At 41.3% G+C, this 12,819-nt stretch overlaps 1 protein-coding gene across 4 annotated transcripts in view; it reads left to right on the top strand.

Moving 5' to 3' along the window:
- Fmo3 (flavin containing dimethylaniline monoxygenase 3) overlaps positions 1 to 6,762 on the top strand; it is a 29,971-nt gene extending 23,209 nt beyond the window's left edge. For 3 of the 4 annotated variants that reach the window (XM_063272651.1, XM_039091127.2, XM_039091128.2), the window contains exons 9-10: positions 1,348 to 1,420; positions 2,106 to 6,762. In XM_063272651.1, the coding sequence (XP_063128721.1) occupies positions 1,348 to 1,420; positions 2,106 to 2,445 (413 nt within the window). In that variant the 3' untranslated portion in view covers positions 2,446 to 6,762. The remainder of the gene's footprint in view (positions 1 to 1,347; positions 1,421 to 2,105) is intronic. The other variant, NM_053433.2, reaches the window with a different exon arrangement.
- Positions 6,763 to 12,819: the final 6,057 nt, after the last annotated feature.

The following is a 12,819-nucleotide window of genomic DNA, read 5'->3' as shown; positions in this document are numbered from 1 at the left end:
AACTTGAGCTCTGAGAAAAGAAAATAAGGAAAAACTCAAAGGTTGAAAGTGGTAAAATAGCTTCGTTGACACAGGCGTTTGATGCCAAGACGGATATACATGGGACCCATGGGGTTGAAGGAAAAAAACTGATCCCTACAAGTTGTCCTCTGGCCGCCACAAACATGTCATGACACATGTGTGCATACACAGATAGAAAGCAAATAATAAATTTGTAAGAATAACCTTGAAGGTGGAAACGCAAAGTGGGCATTTGACAGGAAACTGATGGACTTACAAGAGATAGGCTATTGAGAAGCCAACTTACTTGGGGAGAATCTGAACAATTGGTAAGGGCTGGGGATTTAGTTCATTGTCGAGCACATAGCTGATGAGCACATTGCCCTAGATTTGACTCCCAGGCCCTAGAAAAGTAAAATCAGAACCCCAGGACAAAGGGACCAGTTACAAGTAGCCCAATGGCGGAAGTGAGTGGCTGTATGAACACAGTTTCCAGCTCCCAGTCTCTTCACTGGTACCTGGACAGATAGATTCAAAGGGCTATAATGAGACCATATTGACAAGAGCTGTTTAACTGCAAGAGCAACACCTCTCCCCCCTTTTTTTTAGATAAATTTTAATCTCATTCAAAAGTAATTGAGATTGCATCTCATCGCCAGTCATTCCCTGTATCCTTGGTGGATTTGGATAGTCCATAATCTCAGCCAACAACTGAGTTAACAACTCTTGTTTCTCTGCCAAGAGATTTGAGGGTTCACTAAATTGTTAGGGAAAAAAGTTCCCTTGAATCTTGAAAAAAAAAATCAGACCAGAGAGATGGTTCAGTCAGTAAAGCACTTATCACGAAGGCAGGACAGCCTGAGTTCAGAGTCCCAGCAGTCATGCAAAAGTCACAGGTATGTCAGAGCATGCCTGTAACCCTAGTTCTAGTGGCAGTGCGCAGACACAGGAGGACTCCTGAGACTTGCTGGCCAGCTTATCTAGCTAGTTGGTAAGTTCCATGTTCAAAGACAGACCCTATCTCAAACCCTGAGTTAAAGGACTATAGAGAAGGACACTTGAGGTTGACCTCTGACCTTTGTTCATCCTCTGTCTCTTTTCTCTACCTCTGTGCTTCTCCTCACCCTGAGTTAAAGGACTATAGAGAAGGACACTTGAGGTTGACCTCTGACCTTTGTTCATCCTCTGTTTCCTTTCTCTACCTCTGTGCTTCTCCTCTTGTCTATCTCTATCTCTCTGTATCTATTGAGACATGTACACAAATAATAAATACTTCTTAGGATGAAAATGTAATGTGATGCACAATTCACTGAGAAGAAAATATCCAGGCCCTTCCTTCTTTTGCAGGAACTTGCATTTTGCCTTCTGTAAACGACATGATGGATGATATTGACGAGAAAATGGGGAAGAAGCTTAAATGGTAAGATTACCCAGGATAATGTAGACTTAGGATTCTCATCGAAAACAATCAGAATTTGTCAATATTCAAAATTGATTTTGTCTTAAATGATCCTTAATGATATCAACATAGCCAAAGCTATGAGTCACATTCTGACAGCCAAGAATCATTAGCTGAGGTTTTCTCACCTGCCATTGCATTAGGTCTTACTAAGTGCAAAGGGCAGAGTGAAAATCCTGTGTCCTCATCCTTATTCCTGTTTTCTGCAGTACCTCTCAGAAAGGACTGCAAACGAGATGAACCCAAAGTATTTGGGGAAATATATCAAAGCAGAATTCTAGTCTCTAGCCCAGAAACCTTTCGCGAAGTAGATAATACTCCAAGTAGAAGCTTTCAACTAAAATGACTACTCAGCAGGAGAAGGAACCTAAAAACCTGGGCTCCATCTGTCACTAATCAACTCAAGGACCTTGAACGAATACTTCACTTGAGCAAGAGAAAATTATCCATTTGCTGACAGGGGCAAAAAATGTTCTCCACTGCTCTGTAATATTGGGGAATTTCCAAGTGAGATATGAAATAGTCTCTTCAATAACACAAGAGAATAACAACTATTGCCCCTGATAGGAAGACATGAGTTGCTTTCCCTGTTCTTGTTCCTACAAATCCTGGTTCTCACAGACTGTCTCTCCTCTCCCATCTCTAGGTTTGGCAACAGCACCACCATTCAGACAGATTACATTGTTTATATGGATGAATTGGCCTCCTTCATCGGAGCAAAGCCCAATATCCTATGGCTGTTTCTCAAGGACCCCAGGTTGGCCATAGAAGTGTTCTTTGGCCCTTGCAGCCCCTACCAGTTCCGGCTGGTAGGCCCAGGGAAGTGGTCAGGAGCCAGGAACGCCATCCTAACCCAGTGGGACCGGTCACTGAAGCCTATGAAGACCCGTGACGTCGGTGGTATTCAGAAACCTTGCTTGTATTCCCATTTTCTCAGGCTCCTGGCTGTTCCAGTGCTCATTGCTTTGTTCCTTGTGTTGATCTGATTGAGATTCCCTCTAGAATGTCTGCGAGTCACCGACAATAACCAGACAAGAACTTTGCTATTTAAAAATTAAGGTTTTCATACCTCTCCCTTTCCTGTTCAAGATCATTTGCCAGAACTCTAGACATTTATTAGTAAGCAAGACAATGTTTTGCTCTGGCCTTGTAAATAAGTCACCTTTCAGAATCATGCTGACCCGCAGTGAGCATAAGTCATTTCTCCTTAAGTTCCACTAACACAAGAAAGATGATCAAGAAATTGAAGCTTGGAATGGCAACTCGTGTCTATAATCCTAGCATATAGGAACATGGGGAGTTGAGGCTAAACGATTTCAAATTTAACCCTGACTCAGAAACAACAAAAATCTATGTCATACCTAAAGGGAGTAGGAAAAGGACTAAGCTTAATGCTATCCGGGAGAAACTAAATGTGTGACACCTGGAGCAGTGACAACAATAACAACAGCAAACACACTATCACTTGTAACAAGAATGGTATTTTTATGGACAACTTGAATCATCTCCTGAAAGTGTTGAACAGGATTCCATTTCTCTTTTAAACAATGCTTAAAAGATATACTTCAGATCCAGACAGGGAATAAAGTACAGCATTTAGAATATGATCTTCTCTGGCTGCTTTTATAAACTATCTGTGAGGCTGAGCAGAGAGTTCAGCTATGACATTCTATTTTTATTTTGTTCCTAATGTGCCAACCATTATCGCTTGCTCCCTAGCAACGCAGTATAGAAATCTGACCCACACTGAAAGTTCGCACACATCGGCTCATTTCACTGACAAGAAAATCAGCAGAACAAGAAAAGAAACTCTCCAACACAGAGCAAATGCATAATGGCAGTGATGAGTAACGTATGTGCCTTTGAGTTGCTACAGAAGGCATTTTAGAAAGTGGGATTTCTTAGTGCTGGGAGCAATGTCCTCTAGGGGGTCCCAAGATGTACTATTGGAGGTGACGATACGTTCCAGAGGTGGGTTCCAGTTGGCAGTCCTCGGATTATTCGATGGAGCAGGCCCTTGGTTTCTTCTCTCTGGTCCTGGTTTAGTATGCAGTGACATTTGCTAGTTCTCCCCTGTGCTCCCACTGTTCTGTCTACCACACACAGGGACACAACAAGGAGCTCAGCCAGTGCCAGTGACTCAGGTGTCAAACTGTGAAGTGCCTTAGGCAGTTCATCACAGCAACAAAAAAATCTAAGACAATTATTTTTCAGGAATCTCGAGGCCGACAGATCAGAAAATGACTGCCATTCAAAGGCCAGTTCATTGTTCACACAGATACCCCTGGGAAAGTCTTAGAAACTCAGAAAGAGAAATTCAACAGCATGCTTCCAAATCACCTATATATCACAGAAAGAAAAAGAAAGATAAAACATGTGTATCTTGATGCAAACAAAGCAAAGTGTATGCAATATAGCAAAAGCAGTCTCGAGATAGAAATTTATTGTGATAAATTCTGGGTAGGGACAAGAAAAGATGATCAAGAAATTGAAGCTCGGAATGGCAACTCGTGTCTATAATCCTAGCATATAGGAACATGGGGAGTTGAGGCTAAACGATTTCAAATTTAACCCTGACTCAGAAACAACAAAAATCTACGTCATACCTAAAGGGAGTAGGAAAAGGACTAAGCTTAATGCTATCCGGGAGAAACTAAATGTGTGACACCTGGAGCAGAGAAATCAACAGGCCAAGACATGAAGTTTTAAAGGGATAGATCAAGTTGGGTCTGGCCTTTCAGTTAGACAAGCTGGGATGGAAAAGAGAGTAAGGAAACAATATGTTTAAGTAAGATCCAAACCAAAAGGAAATATTAGCGGTAACAGCATGCTTCTAAGAACTCTAAGAGACTACTAGGAATAATTACAGATCAACAGGTAGGAGAATCTAAAAGAAGTGGATAAATCCCACATAAACATACTTCCACCCATTAATAAATAGGAAAGGGGGGGAAAAAGAACAGCAAATAACAAATAAAGAGATTAAACTGGTAATGAAAGAAAGTCCTGAACCAGAGGGGGCTCATTGCTGAGTTCTCCCAAGTATTTGAGGAATTAATACCAATTTTTCTCAGGCTCTTCTAGAAATATCAAAGTAAAAGAAATGTTTCCAAACTGGTTTTCCTGGGAAAGGAGTATACTGGCAACAAAGTTGAACAAGACATTTCAAGAAAAAAAAAGGAAGGAAGGAAAGAAGGAAAGATAGAAAGAAAGAAAGAGAAAGAGAGAGAGAGAAAGAGAGAGAGAGAGAGAGAGGAAGAAAACTAAAACAACAATAACAACAGCAAACACACTATCACTGGCAAACACAGATGCAAAACTCATCAACGAAATGTTAGCAAACCGAATTCAAGAGCACATTAAGTATCTACGGAGAGTGGTGCATGCCTTTAATCCCAGCACTTTGAAGGTCGAAACAAAGTACTGAGAGTTTGAGGCTACCCTGAACCACAGAGCTAGACCCTGGTTTTGTTGTTGTTGTGGTTGCTCTTGTTGTTTGGGGAAGAGATTCAAAGCGATTAAAAGCACTTGTTGCTCTTGAAGAGGACCTAAGTTCAGTACCTAGAACACACGTGATAGCTTACAAGAGCATGCCATTCATTTCCAGGGTATCCTGCAGAGTTTCTTCTTGCCTCTGCATGTATGTGGTGCACATACAAACATGCAGGCAAAACATACAAAATATAAACAAACAAAAAATAAATGTTTTAAAAAGAAGAATAGAGTTCATGGGCCAGTGAGATGGCTCTGTGGGTAAGGATGTTTGCCACCAAGTCTGATTGCCTAAGTTCAATTCCCAGACCCCACATGATGGAAGGAAAAAAGCCATTCTTGGGCCTTCACATACACTCCATAGCACTATGCATGTGTACACATATACACACAAAACAAATAACATGCAAAAATAAGAAATTCAAAATGAAAGCATAAGCTTTACCCCTGTGATGCAAGGAATGTTCAGCATATGCAAATCAATAAACATGATACATCACATTGAAAGGTTGACGTATAAAAACCATGCAACCCTGTCAGATAGAAAAATACATTTGACAATATTCAATGTCCTCACTCAATAAAAACCTCAATATACTATGAAGAGGGAATGTACCTCAGTACAATGAAAGCCACAGGTGACAAGCCCACAACTACCACACACAGTGGTGGGGCATAAGGCTTCCTCACATATCAGGGGCAAGGATGTCTGCTCTCAGTGCTTTTCAACATGCTAGTATATGTCAGAGTTGCAGCCATTATGCGAGGAAGTGAACAGTTGCAGGGTAGGAACACCTGCAATTGTCTTTATTTTTGCACCACGGGATCTTATACATATAAAATCCTGAAGACTCCACCAAAAACCAGTGAGAAGTGATAAATTCAGTAAAATAGCAAAATATAAAAGCAACAGATGAAAATCAGTATTGTCTCTCTGTTATAGTAAAGTGTTCATAAAAGAAATTAAGTGCTCTGGGGTATCAAACTAGGAAACTTTTGCAAAACAAAAGAAACAATTACAGTTATGAGTCAACCCAAAGAACAGTAAAAAGAAAAAAAAACTGCAAGACACCCATCCAATAAAGAAATAACACCCAAATTACATAAAGAACACAGCTCAATGACAAGAAAGTAAATGACCCATTTGAAGATGGAAAGAGTCTCACACAGACATTTCTCAAGATGAAACTTTTAAATGGCCAATGAACATAAATCATAAGTGGAAAGTAATAAGAATCCCAGCATCACTAACTATAAAGGAAGGTGTATAAAAAATTGTGCCACCTCATACCTGGTTTTTTAAAAAAAAAAAAAGGTACAATAATGTTTTGGAGAAAATGTGGTGAAATGGGTAAAACAAGAGATTAAATTTTAAATGCCTCACCACAAAAGATGCATAAATGCAGTGGTGTATCAATTAGTTTGATCATGTTACATTACATCTGTGTAGCCAGCCATCGCCACTTGGCCCCACAAATGTAGACAGACAATTGTGATTGACAGGTAGGAACAGAGAGAGGGAGCAAGCGAAGGAGGGAAATGAAAGCATGTGATTAATGCAACAACCAGATATACCACCTACAGGGTAGGATGGGGGTGGAGAAGCTGGAGTCAGACTGTACAAGAGGAAAGAGAAGCTGAACGGCAATTGTCAAGACGAGGCAGCGGAGCTCCTGGGCACCCAACCTCGGGTGGAGGCTACCAGGCAGCAACCGCAGCTGCCTGTGCAGATCCTCGGGCACTGGCTGTGCCAAGCTAGATTCTTAGTACAAATTTGTCTGACCTTAAATACAATTACTTGTTCTGCCCTCTCTCATGTGTGTGATGTTTGCACTGAGTCCACGAGGACTCAAGTGCTTTATCCGTGTGTGTGTGTGTGTGTGTGTGTGTGTGTGTGTGTGTGTGTGTGGTCCTGCTCCTTCTCTAAGTGTTTTCAAATGCATCATTTATTTCTCAATAATTTTGTCTACTGTAAAGTGTCTTTAGCTACAGAATGTTGGAAATAGCCAAAACATCTAAAACAAGAAATTAAAAAAATCCTCTGTATCCTACCCCACACCCTACACCCTATAACCCATACCCTGCACCCCACACCCCACACCCCACACTCCATACCAGCTCCAGAGTACTGCTGGTTTCACAATTGCTGCTTCCTGGGCCAGAAGGAAACCCCTGGGGCCACACTATGCACTTTAAAGGTAATGAAAATACTTTTTAATGCATGTATGAAACACATTTGTGAAGCTTTTTCTGAACTGACCCTTGTACTCAATGAAGGGCGCTTCCTGCACTTCTCCAGCTGGCCACCAGGAAGGTGAGACTAGACATTCAGAAGTTTGCCCTTCCGTTCATTTCTTTTAGATGGCCCACATACCCCCAGGTGATACATGATTATTCTTAATAATTCTTTTTCCCTCCTCACGGATCTCTTCTGTTGGAGCCTCTGCTCCTGGGCATTGTGCAAGGCTGTGAGCTTATGCTATTACAGTGCTATACTCTAGGGTCATGGTGCGATGTGACACTTTTAAGTCTGTGTGCTGTTGTTCTCAGCAACACAGGACAGGTGGCCAGTGGTCTGACTATTCAGTTCCCATTGACAGTCCCCTGGGTTGTCCCAACAGCAAGAGAGGAAATGCTGACCACCCATTCTAATTCTGAGTTGTTCCTTCAGTAGTCAAACTATTTGTCATGGACTGCTGTAGCAACTGTGTTTACAGCTCCCTCTCACAGATTGAGTTACCAGGTTTTGCTATGAATGAGAACCTGTGTGGAAAGGTAAGTTGATCAGCCATTTAACCATCTGTGACTTTGAAAAGAACTGAGCTGTAATACTATTTGCTCCATGGAAATGAATAGTCTCCTGGTTGTTATGTAATCATGTTGGTATTTGGTAGATAAAGACTTTAGCTCTGTATTGAATCAAAACACAGGTATGTAGAGTCCAAAGTTCTCCCTGACACAAGTTACTACTTTCCCTTCTGGCTTGTGCAATCTTCAGGATGGTTTGCTGTCACTGAGTATCCACTTACATTTATATCCCCTCTGCTTTCACTTTAATCTCAACAAGGGATCTATACTTTATTGCCATTAATCATTACTTATAAGAGTGTAAATGCCTCTTTCCCTAAAGAGGAGTGCATTTCAATATCTCACATAGGTGATTAGTGCTCTAACTCTTGTAGACATATAACATTTTTGCTGATTCCAAGGCTGATACTACCTACAGATGGCCAGTTGTACTCATAGACATTACTAAAGAGGAAGCGGATAGGCTCTAAGTGTCTAGGTCACAGAATTCTAGCCATAAACAGCCTGAATAAAAGCCCTAGCACCTGAGTGTAGAGACAGAAACACTGCTAAGGAACGGACATAGTACCAGAGATCCAGAGTCCTAGTGAAGTAGCTTAAGCATCAGGGTGGGGCTCAAGCTCTACTATGAAGCCCAAGTCAGGTCAGAGATAACTTTACTCTAAGAACAGAATCTGCTTGTAAACATGTTGAGATGCACTGGACTAGAGCTTTACTAGAAGGAAATCTGTCAGTAAATGTGAGCTGAGAAAGCCAGGGAGAGTTGTCAGGCAGAAGAAGTCAGTCTGATACCAAATGAAAGACAAAGTGGCAGGAAACATTCTAGACTGCCAATCATTCTAAGAAAGATTGGACAAAGTTATAGAAGGAACCCCTCCGTCCAAAACTAGATATTAGAGAAGTCCTGGGGTACAAGGAATAGATTTGATTACCACCCCTAACAAACCCAGTCGTTGTCTGGCTGCACCCAGGACAAATGTGGCCTCAGTTCAGAAGCTTCAGGAACTTTGGGTACCTGATACCTGGATACTTACTGTGATCAAATAGGTATACATTCTCAAGGTCACCATAAGTGGACAATCCCGTCTACCAAAGCCTTAATAAGAGTACAGATGCAAGATTTGAATCAGATACCAAATTATCAAAAGAAGACGCCTTCTGGACCCCACCTCTGCTGAATACACACATTCTATTTTGAAGTATACTAGATTAGTACTTAAGAGTAATAAAAGTAAAAGATTAAAATTACTCTGAATGAAGGTATGATCAGCGATAATGGTCATGTGCGCTCAAGCTTGAGTAAACTATGGAGAGAGGTTGAACTAGAAATGTCAGATCCAGGTGTCCCCTCAACCTCTTCTCCATCAGTCTTATCCTCTTCGACATTTTATAGACAACAGTTGATGATTTAATCTGCCTATTCCTCAGCCTCCATTCTGTAGCTACACACAATTCTCTGATGTCAGTGCCCGACTCTAAAATTATCATATTTCCCAATCTAAAACTTTTGTAGAAACAATGTTATAGAAGTCATGAGTGAGTTGCACTAACAGTCTTTAAGTTCATATTGTAGGCCAGGACCTATTCTAGGACTAGGGAACATGAAGGTGAATAAGGTAGAAATTATTCCAACTGTAAGGTTATATTCTGTTGGAGGAAAATATCTCTATGCAAACATAAATGAATAGAGAAGAAAATATCATGTCTGTGTCACATAATTTTCAAATGAAGATATAGAATATATGAGAGATCTAGCTTTCATTATTTATTAAATGATCATCTAACTGGCCAGCTAGACTTCAGATCCACAGCCACAGTCTATCCTGTATGTAGAGGGCACAAGTTCCTTATGCTCACAGATAAACACTGAAGAAACAAGAAATGATAATCATGCAGGAGCATCTCCTTAATGGAGGAAATAAATGCCCATTTTCCAATCAGGAAGTTGGGAATGGATGTTGTTAAAGACTTGGTGACCTTAGCTATCTGTAACAAAGCAAGACCTCAGACAACCCTCCCCCCAATGTTTATTTTAGACCCTCCCTCCCTATACATTTATCCTTATCTCTCAGTCTATAGAACCCATCCTTAGGGAAAATATTATGTGTTTTTCATAGCCTGCTGACTACTATGCTTTCCTGGTTAGAGATCATGCCAGTTCCTAAAGCCTTCAACTATAGAACCCATCTTCATGGTCACATGCACTTGGAGTTGAGTTTTGATCTAATTACATCTCCTTCTGACCAGGGATTGTATCACACTAGGGAGCTTTTTTTTTCTTCAAAATTGGGTTTAATAAACCCCTTGGTGTCAGACCCTGGCTGAGATAAGTTTTCCTTCTTGCCTCTGGAGGTTCACTTCCCTGCCGGTGATGCTTGCATTCACCTCTCTGAATTGAACCTTTAAATACATCACTCCTGTTCAGAATCATTCTCTGCTACTCCTTTACATATTTAAATCCTATGTGATGTGCCACCCAATAGGGCTTAACCTGCTTTTCCAGTCTCTCTTGTAACCATGTTCCAGATCAACAATACGGTCTACAAATTGGCCGATGGATAAATCCACCTCCGTGTATATGTTTATGATTACACACCTGCCTGGAATCCAGGCATCTTTCAACCTGCTTTACAGCTACATTTCCTCCTAGATCGGACTTTGAGCTTGTTCCTCAGGTCTCTCTCTCTCTCTCTCTCTCTCTCTCTCTCTCTCTCTCTCTCTCTCCCTCCCTCCCTCTCTCCCTCATTCTCTCTCTCTCCCTCTCCCTCTCTCTTGTTATGAGTCCCCCTTATATTGAAGGACCTGAAGTAAACCTCAAGGAAAACCATTGTCCCTTTGTAGCCATCTTCCAAGGTGGAGCTCCCACAGACTTGTCAGTCACCAGCAAGAAAAGCTCAAATTGACTAACCCAAAGGCTCAAGAGTCAGAGCCACCAAAACACTTGGGAGAGCTGGGTATTTTCATTGTCTTGTAATTCTAAAGACTGACAAAGTTAAAAAGAATTCTGACTTTGGGCAAACTTGGTCATGAAACTACAAGAAACGAATTCCCTAGGCCTGACATGTGAGTACTGTGCTCTAAATGCCTACAAAGTGAGTGAAGAGGTCACTTTTGCTTGAGTTAATACTTCACAATCAAGAACAGATGGTGACCCTATGTGAGTTTCTGTTCCTGAGTTCATAATGCTTGAGGAACTTAACACTGAATACAAGGCAAAGGATATGACCAAGCACTTCCCCCAAGGTCATGTACCAAGTCTGTTTGCTTGGACTATTCCTAACACCAACTTCAGAATTATCCTGTCAGAAAAGCAAATAACAATATCGTATGGAAACTGTTGACAGAGTATCAGAGAATCAGAGAAAAGACAGTCCAGAGTGTCACAGAGTTGTGAACCAGCACCACCATCACTACCACTCCCAGGACAAAGAAGACAAAAGAAGGAGGTTCTGGGTTGAGCAGATAATTGAGTTGGTAAAGCTTAACTTCCAGAAACTACACAAAGGAGCCAGGAGTGGTAGCACATGCTCGTAATCCCAGCTCTGGAAAAGCAAAAATAGGCAGACAACTGAAACTCCTGAATTTCTATCCAGCTAGCCTGACTGACTTGAAAAGTTCCAGACCATTAAGAGATCTATCTAGGAGAGCACCTGAAGAGGGTGGGAGGGAGGAAGACTCACACTCAACAAGGAAACAGATTGGAAAGACTAAAAACCAAAGGGCTTAGATGGAACTTGCAGAGCTCTGCCTCGACTCTGAGGAGAGTGCCAGGTGGCTTTGGCTAGTGTCTGTGAGGCAACATGAAGAGACAGGTCCTGTGGGTTGGGAAACAACTGTGACTTAACTGAACTATAACTAAAGAAAGCATCAACAAGGTAGTAAAGACAGCAACACTTATGGCAGAAATGCTAATAGAAATTGCAAGGAGTAACTTCCTTCTCTTCTAGCCTTTGAGAGTCCTCCAGACAGGGAGCTGACAAATAAAAAATAAGCATTACCACCTGGCTTCTTTTTTTTTTTCTTTTTTTTTTTTTTTTGGTTCTTTTTTTCGGAGCTGGGGACCGAACCCAACCACCTGGCTTCTTAAAGCAGAACATAAAACAACAGACTGAAGTTGAGACAATAAGTAAGCCTGCAAGCATCTATAAACCCATCTCAAATGCTACCCCCTCCACAAATGCTATTTCACATTAATATATTTATCTTGTGTGGTGGACATGGGATGCCATGCTGTAGCATAATTGTGGAAGTCAGGGAGTCAGTTCCCTCCTTGCATCACGTGGAAACCAGGAACCCAACATGGGTCATGAGGCAAGGCAGCAAGAGCTGTTGATACATAGAGACAAAAGTCCTCGGAAAGGTGCTAGCAAACTATCCTATTCGTAATAGCCAGGATATTAAGGTAAATTAGATATCAAGAGATGCAACATGCATGCAAGGGTGGGACAATAGCAAACTATATTATAGAGGGAATCTGAAAAACTTGATAGCAAACTATCAAAGCAATTCAAACTGGGCAAAGGGCCTGAAACAAAAATGTTTAAAAAGTTTTTTTTTTTGAAGAAAAAAAGACATACATACTCGAATCATTAAACATGGAGAAACCAAGCTAGTACTCAACTAGAAACTTTATCCCTGGCTAGCTTTCACTGTACTGTGCTGCGCACACTACTAGGAAAAACTGATCATCAATACCACTCTGTTAAATTGCCTTCTAAATATTTACGTTTACACCTATAGATCTGGGCTGCCCTCATCCTTGCTTAGAAAAGTTTGATTGTTTGTTTGTCTGTTTGTTTGTTTGTTCTGGTTTTATTGTTTGGCGTTTGTGGTTTGTTGTGACTGGACAGCCATCAGTGGAGAGATGCATAACTGTTCAAAGAACTGAGAATACAAGACTGAATGATCAGCTCAAAACAGGATATCTACATTGATCCCCACTACTGCTACTACCACCACCATCACCACCACCACCACCATCACCACCATCACCACCACCACCCCACCATTACCACCACCACCACCACCATCACTAAGACCACTGCCACCACCAAGATCAC

The sequence above is a fragment of the Rattus norvegicus genome, chromosome 13, assembly GCF_036323735.1.
Source record: "Rattus norvegicus strain BN/NHsdMcwi chromosome 13, GRCr8, whole genome shotgun sequence".
In the NCBI taxonomy this organism is placed as follows: Eukaryota; Metazoa; Chordata; class Mammalia; order Rodentia; family Muridae; genus Rattus; species Rattus norvegicus.
The sequence above is the reverse complement of the archived record's forward strand: the minus strand, read 5'-3'. Positions and strand labels throughout refer to the sequence as shown.